The following is a 26,093-nucleotide window of genomic DNA, read 5'->3' on the forward strand; positions in this document are numbered from 1 at the left end:
AGGGAATGTATGGATGTGCTTTATACAATTGATGTACGTATATGTATGGATTGTGGTAAGAGTTGTTGGAGTCCCTAATAAAATGTAAAAGAAGAAAAGAGAAAAAAAAATGATTAGGGCAAAGACTGTACAGATGTGCTTTATACAATTGATGTATGTATATGTATGAACTGTGTAAAGAATTGTATCAGCCCCAATAAATTGTTAAAAAAAAAAAAATTAAAAAAAAAAGAAATTGTAAATGTTTGGAAATATATATGCATATATAATGAAACTAATAAATAAATATTTAGCAATATATGCATTCACTATCAGCTTAGAATTGCAAAATATCAGAGGACAGAGCCCCTGTTCTACCTCTCTCATTTAATGAGAGGAAATTGGGATCCAGCAGTGGGAATTTATGTGCTCTGGGTCCCTTGGCTAGTTCGTGATGGTCAAAATTAGAACTTGCATCTCCTTCCTGCTTACGCACTTTTGTGTTCTTGTTGTTGTTTACACATCCATGCTGTGTCCAAAAGAGAGTTACTGATCTCTTCAGAGGATGTGACTAAATGAAAGCTGGCACAAACATACATCCTTTTATGGGAAGAAAGGGGAGAAGATGGAGCTGGTGCCTGACAGAAACAGCCGTGTGTGGCTGCAGGAGGCCAGCGGGGAAGAGAGGCCAGGTGCACCCGAAGTGTGTGGGCAAACGGGAAACAGCTAAGACACTAAAGACTAACTTAACCCACAGAAGAGTTAAGCTTAGATGGAGCGGGGTATATCCATGAGAATGATCAAGAGAAATTCCAAATTATTTTTGAAAAAGAAATGTTTTCTTGAATATTACCTGTAGTCATAAACCTCGAGTTAGTCAAATTTCACTCCTTGAACAACTTCCATTTTAAAGAGTACTGCCAACAACCAAGAAGTAAACAAGTATACGCACACTTGTTCACATACATATATAAGCATACCTCAGAGATATTGCGGTTTGTTCCTGACTACTGCTACACAGTGGCTGTCACCATAAAGTGAGTGGAATGAATGATTTTTCTGGTTCTCAGTGCATATACAAAGGAGCTCTGGTGGCAATGGTGACATGTCGGTCTGCTAGCCACAAGGTAAGCAGTTCAAAACCAGCAGCCACTCCTCGGGAAAAAGAGGGGCTTTCTACTCCTGTCAACAGTTACAGCATCAGAGACCCATGGGAGCAGTTCTTCCCTGTCCTATAGGGTCACTATGAGTCGGCAGCAACTCAGTATCAGTGAATTTGTTTTTCTGAGTGCATATAAGTTATATTTACACCATACTGTAGTCTCCTAAGTATGTAACGGTTCTACCAAAAAGTTTGAAATATTGTGAGAATTACCAAAAGGTGACAAACAGACATAAAGTAAGCATGTTTTTTTTTTTGGTAGAATGGTGTCAATGGACTTGATGGACATGGGTTGTCACAAACCTTCAATTTTCAAAATCTGCACTATCTATGAAGTGAGACAAAATAAAACAAGGTGTGCTTGTGTATAAATTTTCTGAGTAGCCAAGACAGATGTACCAAAGTCCTTGCTCAGAACAGTGGATAAAACGTATCTATCTCAGTGCCAGGGTGCACACCTTCCATTAATGTTTAGTTGTTATTATTAATATTTGAACATGATAGCTACATAGAACTGGGTTATTTTTATGTTACACACTATTTTTGATTTAGAATTTTTATTTTGTTTCTCTCCACAATAGATTCAAAACAGGATGAGGAGACAGTTGGGGATGGGCACTCGAGAGAGAAGAAAATGACCTTAACCAGAAAAATCTTCTGAGTGTCATTGGGCCACTTCGTGTCGGGGTAAACAGCCACCGCTCTCCCGTGTCTCTTGGGGTGACCACTGCTCTTCGGCATAGCGTAGTAATTAGGATGGCACAGAATCTTTCATGCAACCGACTTACATTTGAAAGAATAAAAGCTTCTTGGAAAAATATGTCATCAGGCAATACCACTAAAGTATACCAAAATTAACAAGTAAAACCAAACTTTATTGTTACTACTTTAGAAAAAAGAGTTTAAAAGAGTAGTCTTTAAATAAAACTTTGTTGAACTTAATGATCATAATAACAACAATAGGGAAGCATTTGCTACAATTAAAACAATGTTTGTTTTTAATCAATAAGTTAAAATTTGTGAAAGTTGGGCACATGCTGAACTTATAAACCATCTGGAGATCTGAGTTATGAAAAAGATCCCTTTCATCTATAATACCATAAATATGCTATTGCATTGTCGGCTGCCCTCAGAGGGCCATAGGGAGGACTCGTGTGAAGAGCGGCATGCTCCGTGGGCCTCCACGGCTGTCTCCGTTTGCAAGCAGTCGCCAAGTGTGTCTTCCAAGGCATTTCTGGGTGGGTTCCTACCACCAACTTCCCAGCTAGCGGTTGAGTGCTTACCCATTTGTATGGCCAGCCCAGGGAGTTCATAAATATAATTACAATGTAACCAATTTAAAAAGACATTTAAGAGTAAAGGGATTCCTGAGACCTTGGTACAGGCTGATTATCAGTAGTTGTCAACACGTGGATTCTCACTCATGACAATCCCTTGTATGTCACAACAGAATGGTGCTCCAGGGCAGTTTCAATAACTCATTGTGGGGGGGAGCAGAACATTTGCGTCTGAGCCACCTCTAAGTGGACTTGAACCTCCAAACTTTTGCTTAGTGACTGTCCAGCAGGCAACTATTTGCACTGAGATACTCCTACTGGCTAATTATGCATCCTCTGCTCTCGGCTAGCAATGTGAGGTCAGATTTAGACCGAGAGAATGACTTCTCCTAAGGTCCAGCAGCTTCTTAGTGCTCTTTGCCATAAAACTGCATTTGATAAGAGAGCTACGTCATTTTTAAAACCTATAAAACAGCTTGACTCCTACACAGATGGGGTTGCCGTGAGTCAGAACACACTGCCTGGCAGTGTGGAATCTCTGTACAAAACGTGATGCTGAAGGTGTTTTCTCAGCTTAGGCAGGATAAAGAGTTTGTGTTGCTTTACCTCTCTCTTCTAAGGTATGCATTTTCCTCCCCAGACTACTTGCTTAAATTCCTATTGCCTTACACATGTCCTGAGACATGTCTAGTATCCTGTGGGCTCAGATAACCTCATAATAACTTATCTTTATCTCTACTTAGGAAAAATATTTTGTTGTTCCCTATGTCATTAAAGAGCACCCCATGTCTGGTGGGTCTCTGAAGGGAGGCTTCTAGGGAGAAGGCTTGGAGGGTTGGACAGCACAGTTGTAAAGGGAAACAAGAGAAAAGCCGACCACATGCTATGCTTTAGACTGCTATCTTCATCTAGTTCTCATCGTTGTTCACAAGTTGTTGTGTTTTGTTTTCTTTGGGGGGGGGGCAGGCCTCTTCCATATGGGGAAGTAATTAGATGCTCTGCAAGCTGAGACTAATTTCCCTGAAAGGCAGTGTTGGCTCCCAGGAGCTGGTCCAAGCCACATTTGGCACATTCATAAGTCCCTTTCTTGATCTTCATTGTGAGCAGGCCAGATGTTGACCTTCAAGCAAACAGCAATCCAATAAAATGTTCATTATACAATTTCTTGGCCAATGAAAATACTGTGCCTCGAGGAAAAGATCTCTGTTTTCTCCTTCCTGTAAAAGTTCCTACTGAATCCAGGCAGTTGTGAGGAGAATAGCTAGCTGATTTAGAAAGTATGAGGATAAATAAGGTCAATGGGTACACAAAGGAAATTTTAAATATCCCTGAGAAGAGGAGGTCATCTGCTTCTGGTCACAGCCCCTGTGGCCATGGGGAGAACTGAGCTGGGGCATCTCCTCCACTTGAGAGGAAGACCAGTCTGCTCTCCCACCCCAGTTTGGCTTCATGCTGGTGCTTGGCTTAGGTGTGGCCTTCAGATCCTTTCTAGACACAGAAGTCACCGGGATTTTGATGTATGAGAATCAGTTCCCCACCATTCACCTTGATGTCATCGCCAGAGTTATTTTCGGTGGTCACATTCAAGTAGACTTTGTCCTTAAAAGCCAGATGGGCCACTGTAACAGCATCAATAGAACTGACTTTGGTCCGGGGAAACAGGACATCCCGACTCTTTCTGTATGAAAGGCCAATGCTAACTTCCTCAAGGAAGTGGCCCTTCAGAGAAATGAGATAAAAGCCATCACATGTGATGTTGATGCCGTTGTCTTGCACCAGCATGGTTCCGTAGTTGTTTGAGGGGACGAGGATGCAAGCTTTCTCCCTCTCGCACTCTGGGGAGGGGAGGGTGCAACAGGAAGAAAAAGAGGGAAAAATTATATTTATAAGTGCATCAGTAGGCAGCAATCTTCCAATAAGAATAACCAGGTGACTGTACAGAGGACAGCACTGAAGATAAAGCCTGGGGAGAGTGGAGCGTGGCAGGTCTGTCCAGACCACAGGGGTGAAAACTAAGAAAAAGAGGGAAAAGGAGAGGGAGAGAGAGAGCGAGAGAACATCATCATGGCCCACCAAGCCCCAAGCACAACATCTCTGCTTGGAGCAGCCAATGCACAGAGAGGACCATAGGGCCAGCCCCACCCACTAAGAGACATGACCTCCCTCACTGACCAACAACACTACAGGGTACAACTCTGGAGACAGTTTGAAGAAAGTGTGCCTGATCTGACATTTCCCCACCACCACCACCACCACACACGTGCGCGTGCGCGCGCGCACACACACACACACACACACTGGGGCAAAACAAAAAGGGAGTTCCACGGGAAGAAAGGGGAGCAAAGTAAAGAAGTCCCCAAAGAATCCTGAAAATAGACTTCTGATTCTGGGCACAGGGCTTGATACCTCATCAGACCTGATTGGAAAACATTCATAAGGGTCGGCAGACAGACCTGGAACTTTTTTTCTCTTTTCTATCTATATAAGATAGTCAGGATAAACAATCCCAAGGATAAAACAAGGTACTGGAGGTTCCAGGGAGAACATGGGAAAGGAAGGAATGGAGAAGAGGAACATGGAGCCAACAAACTCAGGGACAAGGGAACAATAAGGACCATAGAATGGCTTTTGAGAAGGGTATAGAATGCCTGGTGGGGTTTGATCAAGTGACATATATCCAAGAGAAATTACTGAGAGCCAAATGGAGGGCAAGCATGATAATGAGACAGGAGGAAAGTAAAATAAAATAGAGAAAAGAATTAGGAAACAAAGGCTATTTATAGAGGAATAGCTATAGGCATGTATTTATGTCAATATACATATATTTATATGTTAAGTATTAAGATAGCAGATTGACTTTGGACCTCTATTTAAGGCCTCCCTAAACACAAGAACAATTTGCTCTAATAACCTGGAATTCTGTGATACTCACTTTCCTGACACAATCACTGAAGAAAAAATGAGTGCATAAGCAAATGTGGTAAAGGAAGCGGATGGTGCCCGACTATCAAAATATATAGTGTCTGGGGTTTTAAAGGCTTGAAGTTAAACAAGCAACCATCTAGCAGGGAAGCAACAAAGCCCACATGGAAGAAGCACACCAGCCTGTGTGATCATGAGGTGTTGACGGGGATCAGGAATCAGATCTCAAAGGATTCAAAACAATTATGTCAGTGCAAACAAGGAGGTCTGAGTTGAGACACAATGCCCAGCTGTAGACAATCGGACATGCCCTCAAAGAAGGGTCACAAGGAAGGGATAATTCAGTCTGGGTACATTGTAGCACCAATGAAACACACAACATTCCTCTAATCCTTGAATGCTTCCTCCCCACCACTGTCATGACCCAGTTCTAACTTACAAATCCAGCTAGACTGGAGCATGTACACTGGTACAGATAAGAGCTCTCTACACATGGAATCCAGGACAGATAACCCCCTCAGGAACAATAGGTGGAGTAGCGATATCATGAGGGCAGGGAGTCAAGGGGGAAGGGGGAGAAGAAGGGAACTTATCACAAGGTAGGATCTATAACCCCTCCCATGCCCCCAGATGGACTAATATTAGAAATGTTGGTGAAGGGAGACAGCAGATGGTGTGAAATATGAAAATTAAAATAATTTATAAATTACAAGGGTTCATGAGAGTGGGAGGGTGGGGAAGAGAGGGGAAAAAGAGGAGTTAATACCGAGGGCTCAAGTAGAAAGAAAATGTTTTGGAAATGATGATGGCAACATATGTACAAATGTGCTTGATACCATTGATGTACGCATTGTTGTAAGAGCTGTAAGAGCCCCCAATAAAGTGATGATTAGATTTTTAATAAATAAATAAACATTGTTAACTCTGAAAGAGAAGAAAAAAGCAGCTGATACCAAGGGCTCAAGTAGAGAGAAAATGTTTTAGAAATGATGATGGCAACATATGTATAAGTGTGCTTGATATATTTGAATTATTGATTGCTGTAATATCCGTAAGAGCCCCCCAAAATTATCAATAATAAAAGAGTTATCAGTGAGATGAAAGTGATATTAAGAAGAAAGAAAGCAAGAGAGCACCATATATCTGTACATACTTCGAAGCCTGCCTTATGAATAACATGGAAGCAGAAGAAAAGTTGAGACTTCTTGTGGCCAAGGAAGTCTCAGAGAGGGTTATGATTTGAGAGCTAAGTGATTACAGGAGAATTCCTAGACTGTTTTTGGAGCCAGGGTTGCCAATATCAGTGCTTCCCTCAGTGGGTGGACTATGGCAAAGAGTAGGAGCGTCTCTTGGCCCTGGGTCTGCTCAGAAGCTTGAATCAAAGCCATTGTTCATATTTGAACTCTATCCTCCCTCCACTTGACCATAGAATGAAACGCGTTCACATATTTTGGACCCTGGGTTTACAAACAATATGAGGCGGTCTTCAAAAGGTTCATGGGGAAATGGAATTAAAAGATAATGGAACTTTTTCCACCATTTTTGGAAACTTCCACATGTTTTTCCTAGCCTTTTACAGCTCAGCTGTGCGTATCAGAAGGTTTGTGAGCTCAGGAGGAACTAAATAAAATGCAACTGGGAAGCTGAATGGTGCCAACGTGTGTGTGTGTGTGTGTCTTAGGTCATTTGGGAAGAGTCACTACAACCGGAGAAAATACAAAGGAGACAAAGTAATGGACTTGATAGGTTTGATAGGTTTATGTAAGATCAATTCAATCTAAGTAGAAGCCCCAAAGCCTAAATTTCTATATCAGTCTTGATATTATCCTGAATGTTCAAGTTAGTGCCTCTTGGACTCCCTGCTTTGGTCCATTTCCCTTAGTGATGAGAAAAAGTAGCTCCCGACTACTGACTAGAATTGAGGAATTCTTGCTTTGTACCAGGCCTTAAAGAAGACATACTTTGAATTGAAATTACAGACCACTTATGGACGGCAGGCTTGGAAGAACTTAACTAAACATAAAAATGTACATGTAAAAACCACCAGTGGTTGTCATAGTATATCGTACATACTCAGGTATGTACCGACCCAAATATAAGCCGAGACACCTAATTTTACCACACAAAAACTGGGAAAACGTATTGACTCGAGTATAAGTCTAGGATGGAAAATTCAGCAGCTTCTGGTAAATTTCAGAATAAAAATAGATACCAATAAAATTACATTAGTTGAGGTATCAGTATGTTAAATGGTTTTGAATATTTATTTCAAAGGAGAACAGTAAGCTAGCTCTGTAAGTGGAAAAGAGGGTCAACAAAAACAATATGGTATCAACAATCACTGTAACAGTACAAAAGCCTTAGCTGCACCGGAGCCCGGTGAGTTGGGACCCTCACTCGAGGATAAGTGAGCGGGGCTTTTTCAACATAAAAAATGTGCTGAAACTCTCAGCTTAGACACGAGTTTATGCAGTAATTCTAGATCTAAACAGTGCGTGCATAAGGTGCCACCATCCCTCCAAATCTGGAGCCCTTGCCACCCATAGTGACATGTATTTGGTCCCAAGATAGTTTGGAATGATGTGTCCTATATAGTCAGACAGACTTTTAGAAAGGTGAACTATTTTTCTTACCTGCAAAGTGAGAATAATTCCTAACTTAAAATGTTCCTAGTAAACTTAAGTGAACAGTATAAAGTACTTAGCACAGTTGCCACACATATTTGGTGCCTAATTAGTATCCTTTTTTACTTTACCCATAATGAAAATAATAGGTGGGCTTCCACTATTCCAGAATGCATTGCTCTGAGGGAAAGTAAGAGTTTAAGAGAAGATTCTTTTTAAAGTATGTATTAATTAAGCTGAAACCATCTCCAACCAAAACAACAAACTCCCTGGCATCCAGCCAAGTCCGACTCACAGAGGCCATAGAGGGCAGGCTAGAACTGGCCCCTGACAGTGTCCAAGGCATTTCACCTTGACAGGTGCAGAAAGTTTGCTCTTCCTCCCGAACTGAGACAATACTTACTGGTAAATTGCACTTTGATGCTCTGAATTGGAGGATACTTAAGTGGCACCTGAGGGAGAAAAAGGAAACATTGTTTAGAACAAGTGAACATGGTAAGCCTATGAAGAGAATTTCCAAAAGGGTTTTACGTGAGACCAGAACTTAACAGAAGACAACTTTTTCCATGAAGTTTACACTCACATTTCCCAGCCACCCATCGCCTTTCTAGAACTTCTTAGGAGTCAAGACCATTCTGCTCCTTTGCTCGAGCCTCTGGGCTCCGTCCTCAGTTCTGCCAGACAATAGAGTCTTTGGTAGGGTGTGTCTACTTGCTGAACCCCAATTCAGTGCCATCACTAGGGAAGTACGAGAGGTGTCGACCACATGAGAGGACATTCACTGTCAGAGGAGGTGAAACCAAAATGACTATCTGTAACATTTGTGTGCAGTGTCTCACCAGAAACTTATTATAACAACGAGAAATGTTCTGTGAGCTCAGGTGTGCTAGTCCCGGTTGACAAGAGAAACAAATTCAGAGGCACTCATATGTGTTCAAGAAAGATCTTCAAGATCTTCATTACAAGGGCAATTGAACATTGAGAAAACATCCCAGCCCAGTCCAGATCAAGCCCGTAAGTCCGACAGTAGCCCATAGGTCTGATACTGATTTATAAATTCCTCTTCAGACTCACAAAACACATGCAATGACGCTGAAGGAAGGAAAATCGCGCCAGTGGGTGGACAGTTTTGTGAATCCAGTGGCGGTGGAAGCATCTCGGTGCTGGCAGCGGTATCCAGCTCGCTCCTCCAATTCCAGGGCTCTGGCATAGCTCCATGTGACTTGTCATCAAGAATACAAAGCTGCGATTGAGTGTGTCCCACCTCCAGCATGCTATAGTGCCTCCAAATGAGGTCATCAAGCAGCGAACTGATTGACAGACTAAACTCCATCCCTTCACTCTTAATAGTCTCAAGTTGGCACCAGATTATGGAACTACCACATCAGGTTACATGAATACCTACAAAGCTAAAAACCCTCCATTAATGTACTTTGTAAACTTCTAATGCAATCGAGCTTTCAACATGATCCAATTATAGCAGCACATGGAATCACATGGTTTCATCTCCTCATGATACAGGCATGCGTAGTTGTTGGTGTTACTGCCTGTGCTTTATAATCATTCATTCTGTCCAATTTTCTAGTGTTTTGCCTATAACATTGGGATAAGTAGTATTTGTGAACAAGAAAAAGACGGGGCTTTCAACTCCTGTAAAGAGTTACAGTCTCACAAACCCATGGGGGCAGCTCTACTGTCCTATAGGGTGGCAAATGGGTTGGCATTTGACTTGGTGAGTTGTTGTGGTGGCAGTGAGTTGCTGTTGTTGTTGTTGTTGTTTTAGAATACTTATGAACTAATACCAAAAACTTTTTTGAGAAAGACGTAATTAAGGGGAAAAAAAGGAGGGGAAATGTAAATACTTCACTCAGTTACTAATAATACTGTAATTAATAATGTATTAAAAAAGGACACCATTGGACCTATGAACTTGCATTGAACTGGGCTGGGACACTTTCTTGATGTAAAGTTGCTCCTTGGTACAAAGTTCTTTCTCATACATTAAAAAGAAAAGAACTAAGAAAGGACTTTGGGAAACGATGTTGTCTCTCTCTCACTGCCATCAGGTTGATTCTGACTCATCGTGCCCCTTTTGGATAGACTGGAACTGGCCCTGGGGGTTTCCGAAGTGAGACTGTACCTCCTGATGGCAGTAGAAAGCCTCCATTTTCGCCCACAAAGGGGCTGGTGGCATCCAAATTCTGACCTTACAGTTAGCAGCCCCAATGCATAGCCAACTGTTAGTATTCATATAATCTAATAAATATTACATTTACACAATTTACAACATTATGACTTTATTTAAATTTATACTAAATAACACTAAGGATTCGGCATGACCTGCTCATGGAGGACGTCTCTCAGTGGGAGTGAATTTCAGAAGCTTCCTGGTTGCCTGCTCATTTACTATAACATATGAGTAAAGATGTCCTATTTTCAGGATGTACTGGCAATCAAACCAGTCCGGTCATTTTTTAAAAGGCTGCAATTGGGTATGGCTCTTCTTAAGGTGAGGTCTTTCCCTTCTCTTCAATGATGTGGGAAATCCAGTGTGCATCAAACGAACACTCAACATCAGCAATAGAAGTTTTTTCTTCTAAGTTTCTTTTTTTTTAAATCATTTTTATTGGGGACTCATTCAACTCTTATCACAATCCATACATACATCCATTGTGTGTAAAGCACATTTGTACATATGTTGCCATCATCGTTTTCAAAGCATTTTCTTTCTACTTGAGTCCTTGGTATCAGCTCCTCATTTCCCCTCCCTCCCCCTCCCTCATGAGCCCTTGATAATTTACAGATTATTATTATTTTTTCATGTCTTATACTGTCCAATGTCTCCCCCCATCCCCTTTAAGAGAAGCCCAGTAGATAAAAAGTGCCTGTAGTCATGTGTTGGTTAAAATGGCAAAGAAGTTCAATATTGAGCGAGCTCAAAAATATACTAAGTGAAAAAAGCAAAGGAAAAATCCTATATATTCCAAATTGTTGTGTTTTTTTAAGACAATAACGCTGGTATGAGCAATGAATGGATTTGAAAGAGCAAAAGTTCCCTCTAGAAATAGGAATTAGAACCTTGAGGTCAGAAGTGAAAGAGACTATTTTTTTTGGTATTTAAAAGTTATGAGTCACATATTTCTAGTGTGTAACAACAAACAAGGAGGAGAAGGGGGAGAGATACGTAAAAGGGCGGTGGGAGGGGACAACAATAAAAATAAAATAATACCTGTTGTTCCTGCCAAGACCGAAGTGCTTTCCCCAAGATTATTTTGGCCAGGTGTCCAGTTCAAGGTGTGGTGAGGGATTTATTTTCCTACCCTAAGGAGCGGCACGCTGCTTCCTGCTCTCCTGGCATACTTGTGAGTGCCCCCAGCCAAGAGGATTCCACCAGGGACTGCCCACACAGACGAGGAATCCCCTACTTCTCTGGGCTCTTCTTACCTGCTCTCTATCAGGCTTCGGGAAGTATAGGAGTGTAGACTGTTGAGAAGACATGTTGATTGGGGTAGAAAAGGAAATCTTTGGCTCTTTCCCATCATCAGTGAACGGCTCAGGTCAGCGGAATTACTGCTCTTTGTGTCTAAGGCAGTGTTCTGGAAAAAGTTCTTTTAGAAGGCGTGTGACTCTACTACCATAATTCACTGCGTAAATAAATTCACCTTGTGGTAAATGGGTCAGCAAGAACTGCTACCTTGTAGAAGTCAGAAGCAGCCTATAAAGTAGCATTGGGAATACACGACTCAGCATTCAGCAAGCTAGGTTCTAATACCCAAGCGGGCAGATACTACACATAATAAACCAACTCAAACTCACCGCCATTTAGTCAATTCCAACTCACAGTGACCCTACAGGACAGGGTAGAACTTCCCATGGGTGTTTCTGAGACTCTAACTTTACAAGAGTAGCAAGAGCATGTGGTGGTTTTGAACTGCCAATCTTGCGGATTGCAGCCAAATGCATAACCACTGAGTCACCAGGGATCCTACTACAAAACTCACTGCCATCAAGTCAGTGTCAACAAAGAGCAACCCAATACAGCAGGGTAGAATCGCCCTTGTGAGTTACTGAGACTGTAACTCTTTATTGTAGTAGAAAGCCTCCTCTTTCTACTGAGTGGCAAGTCGTTTTGAACTGCCGACCTTGCGGATTGCAACCCAATGCGTAACCACTGTGCCACGAGGACTCCTTCACTATGCATTATAGTCAAGTTAAATAACATAGCTAGATTTCAATTTTCTTACCTGCAAAAATTACTAGAAAATCTCAAGCATGCCTTTCAGCATTAACTTTCCATGATTTACATTTCATAAGATGCACCTTTCGACCACTTATGTGTCAGTCTGTCATAATGTGGTGATTTGTATCCTACTATAATGCTGGAAGTTATACTACTGATTATTCAAATACAAACAGGGTCACTCGTGATGGACAAGTTCCAGCAGAGCTTCTAGACTAAGACCCACTAGGAAGAAAGGTCTGCTGATTTTCTTCCAAAATTAGCCAGTGAAAACCGTAAGGCACACAGTACACACTGCAGTTGTAGTGCTAGAGGATGAGCCTCTACCCGTTACACGATAGACACAACCATGGATTTGAACATCAATGAACTTGAAAGTAGCACATCACTAGACAACATTCTGTTTGGTATCCATGAGGCTACCAATGGTCAGAACCAACTTACCAGCAACAAATAAATCGCAACTTTGAATCAACCTCAATAAAAGAGAAATTCAGGAACCTTTCTTTATCCCCTAATTTACTTAAATCTCCATGATCCACAAGTCCTTGTGACTTTTCATTGCTTTATATGAATCTGCAAAAGGCCTTTGCAAAGGATCTCACAAAAGTTCCTGAAAACTGAAAAAAAGTTTCCCAACTTTAGGAAGTGCCCTGAAGAGACCGTGGTGGCGTGACTAAGCTGACGCCCTCTGAGACAAACTTGCTGAGAGGCTGAGAGGAAAGGCACATGTGACTTCCCCTAGGATTGGCCTACCGGAACTCCCAGACTCAAGAGTCCCTGTTCCTTTTCCTGAAGGTCACCCAAGGGTAGGGATTTGCATAATTTCAGAGGTTTCTCACAAGCATCAATGAGGTCAACACTAGGTAATGATGTTTAATTTAAAAAAAAAATGATATTCCTTCCTCTTCATCCCCTTGCCCTTCATGCCTGCTTACCTCATACTGAATCACCACTGCCGGGAAATACCGGCACAGGATCCCGTGCAGCCCCTCCAAGGTTGGCTCCAGAATCCGTGCCATGTTTCTAGCCATCTATATCCCTTGCATGTCTTCTGAGCTCTCCTTGCCTTTAGAGAGAGTGCCCGATATCCACAGCCAAACTCACTACCGTTGAATCGGTACTGACTCAGGAACCTTACAGGACAGGGTAGAGCCGCCCATGTGCTTTTCTGACACTGTAATTCTTTATGAGAGTAGCAAGCCCCTCTTCTCGGACGGAGGGAGGATCCAGTAGTTTCTTCAGAACCGCTGACTTCTCGGTTAGCGATCCAAAGCATTACCACTACGCCACTGGCACTCTTAGAACATAGGGTGGGCAAAAAAACAACAACATAGGCTTTGGAGTACAATTCAATTCAAACCCTGCCTTTTCTGGTTTTGTGAATTTGGAAATGTTTTATACCGTTCCTGTATTTTAGCATTCTTATCCATGGAACTAAGGCATAATACTATCATCGGAATCTCCCAGGATGTGGCTACAGAGGCTAAAGAAGTTAACATATGTGAAAGCACCCATCTTCTCAGACACATGGAAAGCATCCCAAACTGCTTATGATTCCTTTGTTCTCTGCACCAAAAATCGGTTGATCATATTCCTACTTCCTTCCAAACCTAAAGAGAATTGCTAATTTTTTATTTCTGTACTCCCATTGGATGTATTTTTTAAGCCATTTTATTGGGGGCTCATACAATTCTTATCACTATCCATGAATACACCCATTGTGTCAAGCTCATATGTACATTCCTCTCCCCCCCCCCACTATCATGATCCCAATTCTACCTTACAAATCTGACTACACCAGAGGATGTACACTGGTACAGATAGCAACTGGAAACACAGAGAATCCAGGACAGATGACTCCTCCAGGACCAATGGTGAGAGTGGCGATGCCTGGAGGGTGGAGGGAACGTGGGATAGAAAGGGGGAACTGATTACAAGAATCTACGTATAGCCTCCTCCCTGGGGGATAGACAACAGAGAAGAGGGCAGGGGGAGACGTCAGACAGTGTAACACATGACAAAATAATAACAATTTATGAATTATGAAGGGTTCATGAGGCAGGGGGAGAGTGGGGCAAGGGGGAAAACGAGCAACTGATACTAAGGGCTCAAGTGGAAGGCAAATGTTTTGAGAAAGGACGTATTTTTAATAGTTTAATTTTAATATTTCGGATGGCATTTACCACCTACTGTTTCATAATACAGGTATTGGATGCATGCTCATAGCCTCCACCAGACCACTTACTTCGCTATGTCACCTTGGAGAAGTTACATTACTTGGCTAATCCAGTTTCCTCATATGAAAACTGGAGACTGCAAAACCTCTCTTTCTAAGGATAATTGAGAGAATGAAGTTAGATAATGCATGTTAATTTTCTGTACCTAGTCTAAAAAACTGTGGGGAATTGATTAGTGTCAGCTTTTTATGGAAGACAATAGTTATACAGTCATAATTTATTCTATGAAATAATATATACTATAACCCACCTCTTAGTCTGTCTTACTGGATTGATTTGTTGAAAATTTTGCCCATGGTGTTTGGAATATTAGTTAGGTCACCCATGGTGATTTGTTTTAACCAAGTTTCCAGACTATGACTGACTTGGAAAAATAATCTGTTGACAAAGTAAGATCTTATTCTATTACACATATGGTCACTATCATGGATTCACTTGTGTCCCTCAGAAATGTGTATCCACTTGACTAGGTCATGGTTCCCAAAAGCTATGGTTATAATTTTGTAATCAGATATAATTTAGCTTATGTGTTATAAATTCTAATCTTTGCCTATGGTTAATGATGCAGGATTAGATTATGTTAAGGAAGATTAGGTTTTGTTTGCAATGTTCATGAGCCAGGATACAATCTAAAGGGTTAGATTGTATCTTGAAGATATAAAAGAGATTAAACAAATGAACAGGGATCAAAGGACCTGGCTAGCACCAAGAGAGAAGAGGCAGCAGTGAAGTGTGTCCTTTGGGTCCAGGACTCCTCAACTGAGAACCTCCTAGACCCAGGAGAATATTGATGCCAAGACACATGGGAAAGTCCAAGTAATACCAGGCCCACAAATGTGGAAAGGAGACAAGGACCTTCCCCCAGCACCAACAGCCGGAGTGGGGGTGGGAGGGTTGGGGGAAGGATTCTCTTAGGGTCTTGCCCGAATTTGGACTTCTGGTATGCTAAACTGTGAGACAATAAATGCCTGGTGGTTAAAGCTATATACCTGTGCTAATTTTGTTCTAATAGCACTAGATAACTAAATGTTCTTCATGAATAAGAGCCTAAATGACAGCAAGGAACAGCAGCATTGTGGCAGTTGCATAATCTCCTGTCAACATACAAAGGGGTGGAGTCAATCAGATCCAAGCTTGATGACCTCAAATGGGAATAAATAGCTCATGGAGGGGCAAACAGAAATAAATAGCTCACTTGTAGCCAGATACCTGCTCCCTCCCTGTGAGACATTCCTGTTGACAAGCCACATGGTGCTATGCTGATGGCAGCCAGAGCCTTGGAGCTGGAGGAGTCACGTGGAGACCCATGCCAGTGCTGATATGCTTCCATCGCCACTGGATCCACAAGACTTTCCACCCCCTGGCCGGTGATCTTCCTGCATTCAGCATCATTGCATGTGTTGCATGAGTCTGAAGAGGGAATTATAGACTGGTATTGACCATATGGGCTAATATCAGATTTATGGACTTGATCTAGAGTGGGTAGGGATGTTTTCTCAATATACAATTGCTCTTTTATATAAAGCTCTTTCTTATACACATGAGTATCTATGAATTTGTTTCTCTAGTCAACCCGGACTAACACAAGCATTATGTAAGTTTTATATCTTTATTGAAATAAGAAATGGGTTGAGGGGTGAGGGGAAGAAAAGACTGTCAAAATATCAGCTCTCTGGTTCTGTTTGGTCCTGAAGAATAATACAAGCGAATCTGAGCTTCATGATAAAGTTTACCAGAATACTACACATAAACACATCTTCTATACATGAGGAAAAGGAAAACCCCAAGGTCTTCACAAAATACGGAGATAAAACTGATAACGATCCATGGAGGCTTCTATGTGAGAACAAGCTATAAAGTGGAGTGTCTTCCATCTGGAAAGTCAGAAGGGTCCACACCATTCTCAAAGGTGAAACGTAAGTTTTCTCATAAGTCTCCACAGCTGAGGTTTGATAAGAAGCGTAGAAGTGGATAGAAGAATCTTCTGGTTGAATCTTATATTTTGCAAAGTAGAATATGAGGCTGACAGAAGTGTAGAGAGTTGATTCTTATTTTCCAATTCATATGACAAAAGTACATTTTTATTCTCCTAGTACAAATCTGGATTGAGGGGAGACTGCACTACCCCTACACTCCGTGTGTCCCCTTCAATGGCAGCGGTGGAGGTGTGACAGAGCACACAGTGGTCTCCCGACCACCCCACGGTAAGAAGCATAGAGAAAGCCAGAGTCCAGGGCTCCTTTCTCCCACAAAGGGCTGTCATGCAAGAAGCCAAGAGGAAGCGAGAACAACTAAATACCCATTAGGTACTTCATGTATAAGTAGATGAGAGTTACATCTAAGAGGAACAGATAATGCAATGGAAAGATCTAATGTAGAATCTCTTAGGAAATGTAAAAAGAAAAGGCTCAGATGGTTGACTTATTCCCATAATCAAAAAGATCTGCATGCATCCAGGAATCTGACTTTTTATAGGTATACAAAGTTCAATGATTGAGAATCACTTCAATACATTTCCAAAAATTTGAACCCATGACCTGTGCTTCTGTGTCCAAGCTGGCACTCAGGACGTGTTTCCTTGATTCAGTAGTTTGGTTGGCAGAAGCATCAACCATTACTGAGTATCTGTTGCTACTGTTACAATTATTACACTTGACTCTGGGATCGCAAAGAAACAGAACCCACAATCCTTCTTTCTGACAGAGAAAGTATTTTTGGAAAATAACAAATGAGAAATATCCATCAACAAAACGTCATAAAGTTCCAGGGTGGAGCAACCTTTGTTGATTATGTCTCCTAAGAACAATTCACCAGAGAAATATTTAGACGTAAGCTGTGAAAAGAGAGACAAGACCCAAATAAACAAGAGACGGCATAATTGAGCTGAAGAAAAAAAATCTAAAAACGGGACGCATCTGGAAATCTTTTTTGTAATATGCTCAAACACAAGAATAAAAATATGTTCAGCACTTACAATATGCCATGTACTTAGCTAAGTCCTTTCAAATTTGTTACCTCATTTGCTGCTCAAATTAATCCCTGAAGAAAGAGTAATAATTAAACACATTTTACAGAAAGGAAAAGAAGAAACAATATTAGGAACCTGCTTTGAGAACTCAAATTCTTAATGACATTTTCCAATGTTCGACAAACTGGAACAGCAGAGAACAGAGCAAAGGCTACTGCTCTGAGATATGCTTTAACATAAAATTGAAGCTGTCTCTTGCGATCACCTTCTAATGAACTAGAAGAGCGGCACCCAACATAAAGGGTATGCTCTGGAAGAACAAAGGGTGCCCTGCTTTCAAACCATCAGCATGAGACCAAAAGGTGTGTCAAAAACAAGGACAGAATGACAGAGCCAGTGAACCCAGGGGGTCGGAAAGGAACAGACTGAGCACACTTAACAGGAATGTTGACACACTGCTAAGTCTAACTGAATCACTGAACAACTTGTACGGAAATTGTCCAAGTGGACTCTAACTTGTTCAGGGAGCTGGGCTTGCTGACCCATGGGGCTTTAGCCTTTGGCTTGAGGCTTACAGCAGAGTGGTATGTTCCTTTGGACATCCATGTGCAACCCTGAAAAAACTGTGTCACGTGTCCTGTTAAACAACTCAACCTTGAGCATTTCTCACAGGCATTCCAACTTGATAACTTCCTTCATTAATCCTGCAATCATGAATTGTGTCTGATTTTGCAGAGCCGTTGCAGTGAATAGTAGAACCCAAGGAGGTAAAATAGAGAACATTAATTAAGACAATACAATTTAGAGAACATTAATTAAAACACAAATGAACCAAACGATGTCTTGTCATGATTCATAAGGTTTTCATTGGTTAATTATCAGAAATAATCAAGCCTTTCTTCCTATCTGGAAACTCTGCTAAAATCATGGGTGATCTTGCTGACATAGGAAATATTAGTGGCCTAGGTATAGCATCACAACCACACACAGGCCACCACAATACTGCAGAATGACAGATCTTGCTAATTCCTAGACAGCTTTTTCATTGCCTTTTTTATTTCATGGATGTTTACTGTTGGAAAAAGTAAATGAAGAAGAACCTAAAAATTCATCTTGTCTATAGATTACATACTACAAAGTCCTTTAAAAACACATTTATATATTTTAGCTTTGGGCTGAACCTTCTAGCCTGTAGCCTGAGGTGGCAATAATACGGGTAGAAAATTATTTGCAAATATGATGGTGAAAAACAAATATATCAAAGTAAAAAAAATGACAGTATATGTGATATTTTAGTATTGGGTCAACTTGACTGGGCTAAGATTCTCAGTGGTTTGACAGTTAATACCTAGCAATTCCCCATGACCGGATCGAACACAGTGTAATCCTAGTCAATCAGTTACAAGTCTCCATAACGAGATAAGATTAGGGTGAGATGCAACATCTTTACTCAGGTCACAGCCCTGATGCAGTTCATTGCCTCCGCGGTGTGATCTGCTTCCAATATAAGCTGTAGGAAACGGGTTTGCTTTCTCGTGAGTGTGGATCTGCACCTGACTTCCTTGAGCCATCAGTTTGCTATGATGCCTGGAAATCCTGGGAGTTGCCAGTCACCGTCCTCTGACCTGCTGACCGTGGATTTGTCATCTCTGCAGCCACAAGCTTGTGGTCTTCCTGTCAATCAACACTGCCCACAGCTACTCAAGTCAAGAGAAGTCTCCAGCCTAACATCGGACCTACAGATTCGGAATCTGCCTGGACTTGGACTTGCCTGCTTCTACAACTACTCCATTTTCTTGATATAATTTTATTTCTGTAGATACGAGGGGTTACCACCACCACCACCACCCCCCAAAAATGGGAAAACGCTTCATGGGTGGAACTTTCATAGTATACATTTTTCCCGATCAGTAAGCATTGAGCAACTTGCTCTTCTGAGTTCGTGTACCCAGTGATGTCACCTGGGATGATTATCCCTTGTCACAGTGAATTAGGAGGAAATGATACTCATGAAGTCTGAAAACAGGAAGTGTGTCCTACAACCATTATGTAGGCCTTGCCCTTCCTTACTTGATAGAAAACTACAACATCAAGGCCTTGAGTTGAGGTTGAGGGTGAAGGTAGGGAGTGAGTCAGAGAAAGATGGTGGAGAAAGAGAATTGTGGTGGGGATTCCACAATTCACCACAACCCTCTACTGGGATGTGGCCTCTCTGTACTCCTCTCTCCCACTTTGGGCTTCATGTCAATCCAAAGAGATGGTGAAGACACATCTTATGAGCTCCCAGCATGTATTCCAAGAGACTTCTGAAGAGGAAGATGGAATTTTCCACACTTACCCACAACAGTTGGCAAAGAATATGAGGCGGGACCCCCCAAAAAACAGAATTACGCTGGGCACAGTAGAGCTTTCATGGTACCCATTTTTCCTGCTATGTAAGCATCCAGCAACTCGCTCTGAGTTAGTGAGCTTGGTGGCATCACCTGGGAAGATTCTCTCTGGTCTCAGTGAATTTTTTCTTAAAAGCAGTTTTGCTTGAAATTCGTTTTTTGTGATGACTGATTTAAGAGAACAGTATGCAGCTGTAAAATTTGTTTCCTGCTCAGGAAAAATGTCACAGGAACTGTTATGATGTTGAACATAGCCCACAAGGACAGCGTTATGAGAAAAACTCAAGTGTACACATGGTTTTCTCAAAAAAGATAAAATGTCAATTGATGACAAACCTCATCCTGGACGTCTGTCTACTTGCCAAACGGATGAAAAGGTCAACTCAGTGAATATGGAATTTGTTCCACCAGGTCAGACTGTTAATCAAGCTTTCTATTTAGAGGTGCTGAAAAGAATGCATAACTGTGTGTGACAAAAAAAAGGCCTCAATTGTGGCAGAAGGGGGACTGGTTTTGCCAACACGACAATGCATCTGCTCAGGCAGTCATCTCAGTGAGCCAGTTGTGGGTTAAAAACCAGCGTGCCTCTCTTGTCGCATGCACCTTACTCACCTGACCTCGCTCCATGAGACTTCTTTTTGTTTCCTTGAATGCATAGGGATTTGACAGCATAGAGGAGGTGAGTTAAAATATGAGGGAGGTGCTATGAGCCATCCAAACAGATGAGCTTAAAAATGTTTACAAGAATGGGATAGCAGTGATAAGGTTGAAAAAGAAAAAAAAAGATTAAATAACAGCTTTGGGAAAAAAATCCATTTGCGGGGGGCACTTCCGCATATGTCTATTTACTCATAGTGTGTGTCCGCCGCCCGTCCCCCCAACCCTGGAAAAGCATAGCTCTCCTCTTTTAATCTCAAGCCACACTGCTGTGTTTATCTGTGTCACTCCCACAGGTAGAAGCTCGGGTAGGGCAAGGAAGACCATGACAATCTTGCTCATTGTTGTTCTCTCAGTGCCTGACAGAGAACTCGTACGCCATATAAGTTGTTGGCTAGCTGAATGAAGAAGCATGGAGCATTCTCAGAGAGTGCATGTCGCAATCCCCTTATTATTTACCAAAAGGACAATGAGGCTCAGACAGAGCCAGTGCCAGCACCCAGATCTCCTACTATTCGTATGCGACCATCACACCAGCAGTGCTTTGCTTTACAAAAATGGCTATCGTACTGTTACAGACTATCATTGATTATGTTATTGATGTTTGCGTAAGAGAACTCAAATGATTTGGTTTTTAAAGAGCCTTCCATGTAAATCGTGTCTCCAATTTTCCTCAAAAGAAACCAGTGTCAGAAAAGACCTTTTAAAAACAGCCAACCAACATCCTTAAAGCTCACGGTCATTACATCCAGGTTGAGTGTAATGAAGAGGAAGAACCTGGCCTGGAATTTAGATCTGGTCTTGATTGCAGTTCCTGGCCATTCTCTCCAGAACAAGGCAAGTCCCTACACCTTGAGTTTCTTCATTTATAAAACTGCACACAAGATCCGCCTTAACTTCCTCCAAGGTTATAGTAAGTGAGGGAGGACAGAAGGGAAAATGCTGCAAAAACAAGAACTGTCAGGGTCAATAACACCTGCAGTCGTATCCCTTAACCCTCCCCACCCCCTGCACCCTTCCATTCTTCCCAAAAGAGCTTTACTACCCCAGATGTCAACTATTTAGTTGTCATTGCACCAGTGTGTATAGATAGGTCCCTGAGAGGATTGGGGGCTGTAAACATTAAGCACCCAACATGAAAGTAATTTAGTGTATTTAAAATTAGTGAACTTGGGAAATGTTTTAGAAATAATGATGGCAACATATGTACAAATATGCTTGATACAATCTGACATACGGAATGCTATAAGAGCTGTAAGAGCCCCCAATAAAATATTTTTAACAATATTACTTAACTGTAAGTTAGGTGTTTCTATATCTTATTTTAGAATCCAATGAGGTATCCCTTGATGAGTATTTTGAACATTATTTTTCATTTTTGGTACTATGAACTGTGATTTTCATCAGTTTGATTCTGCTTCCCTGTTGCTCTCGGCTCTGGCCTTGGCTACCTGCAGGAGAGCCCTGTCCTGCGCCTATCGTACTCTGCTCATTGTAGCCCGGGTGCCCCAACTGTGCAGTGCACTAGTGAAAGGTTGAGTGTCTCTATCTTTCTGTCCGTCACGCTGTCTTTATATAGGCAGTGTTGGCATGCTATCCAAGCTGGACAGATTGTATCAAGTTAATGGACGGCGTCAACTCTGCTTAAAGAGCCCTGGTGGTGCTGTGGTTCTGAGTTTGAGGGTCAGCAGTTTCAATCCTCCAGCCTCTCATGACAAGTGACGGTCTGCTTTCTGGTAGATTACAGCTCTAGAAGCCCCATAGGGCAGTTCTACTCTATCCTGCACAGCTGCTGTGTCCAAATGGATCAACAGTGATGGGTTGTGAAGGTGCTGCAGAAAGAGAAGTCTACAGAAAAAATACAACAAAAAAAAAAAACAGAAGGGAAAAACTGTCAAACCATGCCAGTCTTGTGCCCAGTATGTCTCACCTTATGAAACAGGGCTCACCAGACAACATGTCTCTTCTAAATGTGATTTTTAGCCCTAGTTGGCAGCCAAGTTATTCAACAGACAACTGGGTGAAGTGCACCAATGTGGAGAAAGAGACAGTTAGGCCAGGTGTTCTCGGTGTGCAGTTTTAGAAATCTGAGCCACTTTCTAGACATAATCCAAACAGCAGAGCCTGAGCTTAATAATGCTTCACACGCTCACCTTGTGTCTCTGTTGTTCCTTTCCTCGTTTGTGCAACTATGAACTCTTCATTAGAAACTTATGTTTACAATATTTTAACTCTTCCATAATTATTGAGGGTCTTTGTTTGCTAGTCTGTCTGTTACTGTTACAAGGGGGTTTTTTGGTTGTGTTTTTTTAATAAGAATTTACTAAGAATGATAGTAGGGAAATCAAGGTCTTGGTTACATGTAATCCTGTAATCAAGATGTTTTTTCTGAGATTTGAGTACTGGTCTATGAGGGCGTGTATACTACAGAGTAAACCATCCAGTGGCAGTGCATTCTGGAAGTGTGCTGGTGAGCCATAACAATTTTCCTAGCCTTTACAAAGCCCTGCAGGACACCAACCAAATGATAGAGAGAGAAAGGGGATTGCCCACTACCCCCACCTCCATTTTCAGGTTTGGAAATAAGTAAACTGGGATTTTAGGAATGCCAGGGGAGCTCAAAGCCGGGACAAAGCCAGAGTCCTTTGATTCCGCACTTCCTTCTGTGCATCAGGAACCCCCACAGAGTTTGCGGATACAGCCTTTCCTTTAACATAAGCCAGTGCTTTACAACCTTCTTTCAAAAACAGGCAGACACCAGAAGTATGGGCAATGATAAACAAGATGCACAAAGCACAGTTTGTTAGCGAGGGAGTTCCATCCCACATTCCACCTCCTGGCTCTTCCCTGAGGAGAAACTGCTGTGAGAGTTGCGCTCAGAGCAGCTGTGAGCCAGAGGAGAACGGCCCCTGGGCGTCCACGGTTGGGCTCGCTCCTACAGAGGCTCCTGCACATACATCTCTCTGCCCCCGGGCTGCTGGGTTCAAGCCACTGACCTTTAGGTTAGCAGTGGAGAGCTTACCACAGTGCCACCGGAGTTCTCATTTCATCTATGACTGTGGGAAAATAACCTTTCTGTGTCATAGCTCCAGTTTTTTGTTTTACTCACTAGATTTAAAAAAAAAGAAAGAAAAACGGGAACGAGGGGGAGGGCAGAGTGGAGCCAAAGCCCATCCGTAGTCACTTGGATACCCCCTGTCAGAATGGCCACAAGGAAGTGATGAGCCAGTCAGGGTGCAGTATAGCACCAATGAAACACACGATCTTCCTCTAGTTCTTTAATGCTTCCTCCCCACCCCTACCACCATGACCCCAATTCTGTCTTACAAATCTGACTAGACCAGAATATGTATGCTGGTACAGATAAGAGCTCACAACACAGGGAATCCAGAACAGATAAACCCCCCAGGACCAATAAGGGGTGCAGCAATACTAGGAGGGTAGGGATGGGATGGGGGGGTAGGGGGGAAAGAGGGAACCAATCACAATGATAGATGTATGGCCCCCCTCCCAGGGGGATGGACAGCAGAAATGTGGGTGAAATGAGACAGCAGTAGGTATAAGACACGAAAAAAAGAGAATGATTTATCAATTATTAAGGGGGCAAGGGGGGGAGGGGGAAAGATGGAGGGGGGGGAATTAGGCGCTAATGCCAGGGACTCAAGTAGAAAGAAAATGTTTCTTTAAAATGATGACAACATATGCACAGATGTATTTAACAAAATGGATACATGTATGGATCGTGATAAGAGCTGTAAGAGCCTCCAATAAAAGAAAAAGAACTAACATTGTACATGGCTCCTCTAAACCAAAGAATGTCTGGAATATTGACTTTCATTTTACATGAAGGGGGAGTCCATGAAGTGGGGAGAAAACTCTGAGTTCTCTAAGGGTGGAAGGCACAGAAACAATTACTCTTAAAAGAAACAGAATTTGGAAAGGGCAGAGGGTCAGCCCTTACTCAAGGCTGGGCCTGCTCAGTGCTGGTAGCTACAGGCTGGGGTTCGTGAAGAGGGACACCCAAATCCAGACCAAATCAGTCACTGTCAAGTCAATTCCCATCCATGGCAGTTCCTTGCAGTAGAGAGGATCACTGTGCCCCATCAGGTGGACAAGGCTATAGCCTTTTCAAAACAGATTGCCAGGTCTCTATGAAGGTACTTGTGAGTGCGGCCAAACTACCAACCTATTGGGTAAGCAGATGAGCTCTTAATATGGAGATTATAGTCCTAGGTTGATACCTAAAGCCTTTCTACTAGATTCTCAGTACTCCTCCACTCAGGTCTATAGATGTAACTGCGTGTGATATCTCCCGGACAATCCCCATCAGATTAATCTGTTTTACCTCTATGCATCAAAATTTAATGGCAGCAGGTTTGGGGGTGGGGTGGGGGGTTAGTATTATGAGGTAGGCTGCTAACTGCAAGGTCAGTACTTTGAAACCACCAGCCACCCAGTGGAAGAAAGCTGAGGCTTTCTACCCCCATAAAAAGTTACAGTATCAGAAACCCACGTGGGGCAGCTCTAGCCTGTCCCATAGGGTCGCTACAGATTGGAATCAACTCGATGGCAATAGGTTGGGGGTTTGGGGGGAGTCTTGTATTAAGAGGAGCTCTGGTGGTGCAGCGGTTACACATCGGGCTGCCAACAGCAAGGTGGGCAGCTTGAAACTACTGGGCACTCCAAGGGAGATAGATAGAGTTAGAGTCTCTGAGAATCACAGGGCACTTCTACCCGGTCCTTTAGCGTCATCATGAGTCAGAATTGACTTGATTGCAGTGAATTTCAGTTTTGATAAATACTTAAGGAGAGCTCTGGTGGCAATGGTGGGTAAACATTGGACTGTTAACCACAAGGTTGGCAGTTCAAATCTTTCAGCCCCTCCTTGGGAGAAAGCTGAAGCCATCTGCCCTCATTAAGATTCACATCCTTCAAAACTATATAGAGTTGCTATGTGTTAAAACGGGCTTGGCATCAATGGGTTTTGGGAGTTTTGATGATAAATAATGATTTAGTCATTACTTGGTCAGAACACATGATCAGAATTCTCATTTAGAAAATATTTACTGTAGAAATAGGAAGCAATATTAGCTCCTCCTACTTCCACTCCCACTCTTCTATTGATCACCCTTTTGTATGTTAATGAGCACTTAGCTCCCGGAGAATTTCTATCCATCTTAAATCTGAGCATGTAAGAGTCCAAAGGGGAGCAGAAGAGAACACACATGCTCTTTAATAGCAGCAGAACGGTTAGTTTTACTACAGTGCCCCCTAGTGACATACAAAAGGAGTTTCACTTTGTGGATTTGCCAACGTAGGTGGATAGCACAATTAACAGAAGCAACATTTGGAGAACCCACACTTTCAGTCATTTCCTTATACACGTATTTTTATTTTTGCATAGAATGGAATAAAGCATGCTCTCTTAACATGACATACTAGAAGCTTTGTGATCCCCTTCCCCTCAAGCACACCACCCCCCTCCTAGGTTTTCAGCCTCTTCAACTACTTTCCCCCATGAGCACTGGACTCCGTTTGAACAGCCTGCTGTTCCCCAGAAAGACTTCTGCTCCCAACTCCCTCTGATCTCTGTCTGTTTCAAAGCCTTCTAGCTCTCCTTCTAATATCAATTTA

The 26,093-nt window shown here is 42.2% G+C and overlaps 1 protein-coding gene across 1 annotated transcript in view; it reads right to left on the reverse strand.

Annotated features, from left to right (window-relative positions):
- Nucleotides 1-3,373: 3,373 nt before the first annotated feature.
- Nucleotides 3,374-26,093, reverse strand: part of TNFSF4 (TNF superfamily member 4) — a 27,530-nt gene continuing 4,810 nt past the window's right edge. Inside the window, exons 2-3 of the mRNA XM_075527609.1 lie at nucleotides 8,368-8,416; nucleotides 3,374-4,253 (exon numbers count right to left, since the gene is read on the reverse strand). Coding sequence (XP_075383724.1) covers nucleotides 3,907-4,253; nucleotides 8,368-8,416 — 396 coding nt within the window. The 3' untranslated portion in view covers nucleotides 3,374-3,906. The remainder of the gene's footprint in view (nucleotides 4,254-8,367; nucleotides 8,417-26,093) is intronic.

This window comes from Tenrec ecaudatus, chromosome 1 (genome assembly GCF_050624435.1).
Source record: "Tenrec ecaudatus isolate mTenEca1 chromosome 1, mTenEca1.hap1, whole genome shotgun sequence".
NCBI lineage: Eukaryota > Metazoa > Chordata > Mammalia > Afrosoricida > Tenrecidae > Tenrec > Tenrec ecaudatus.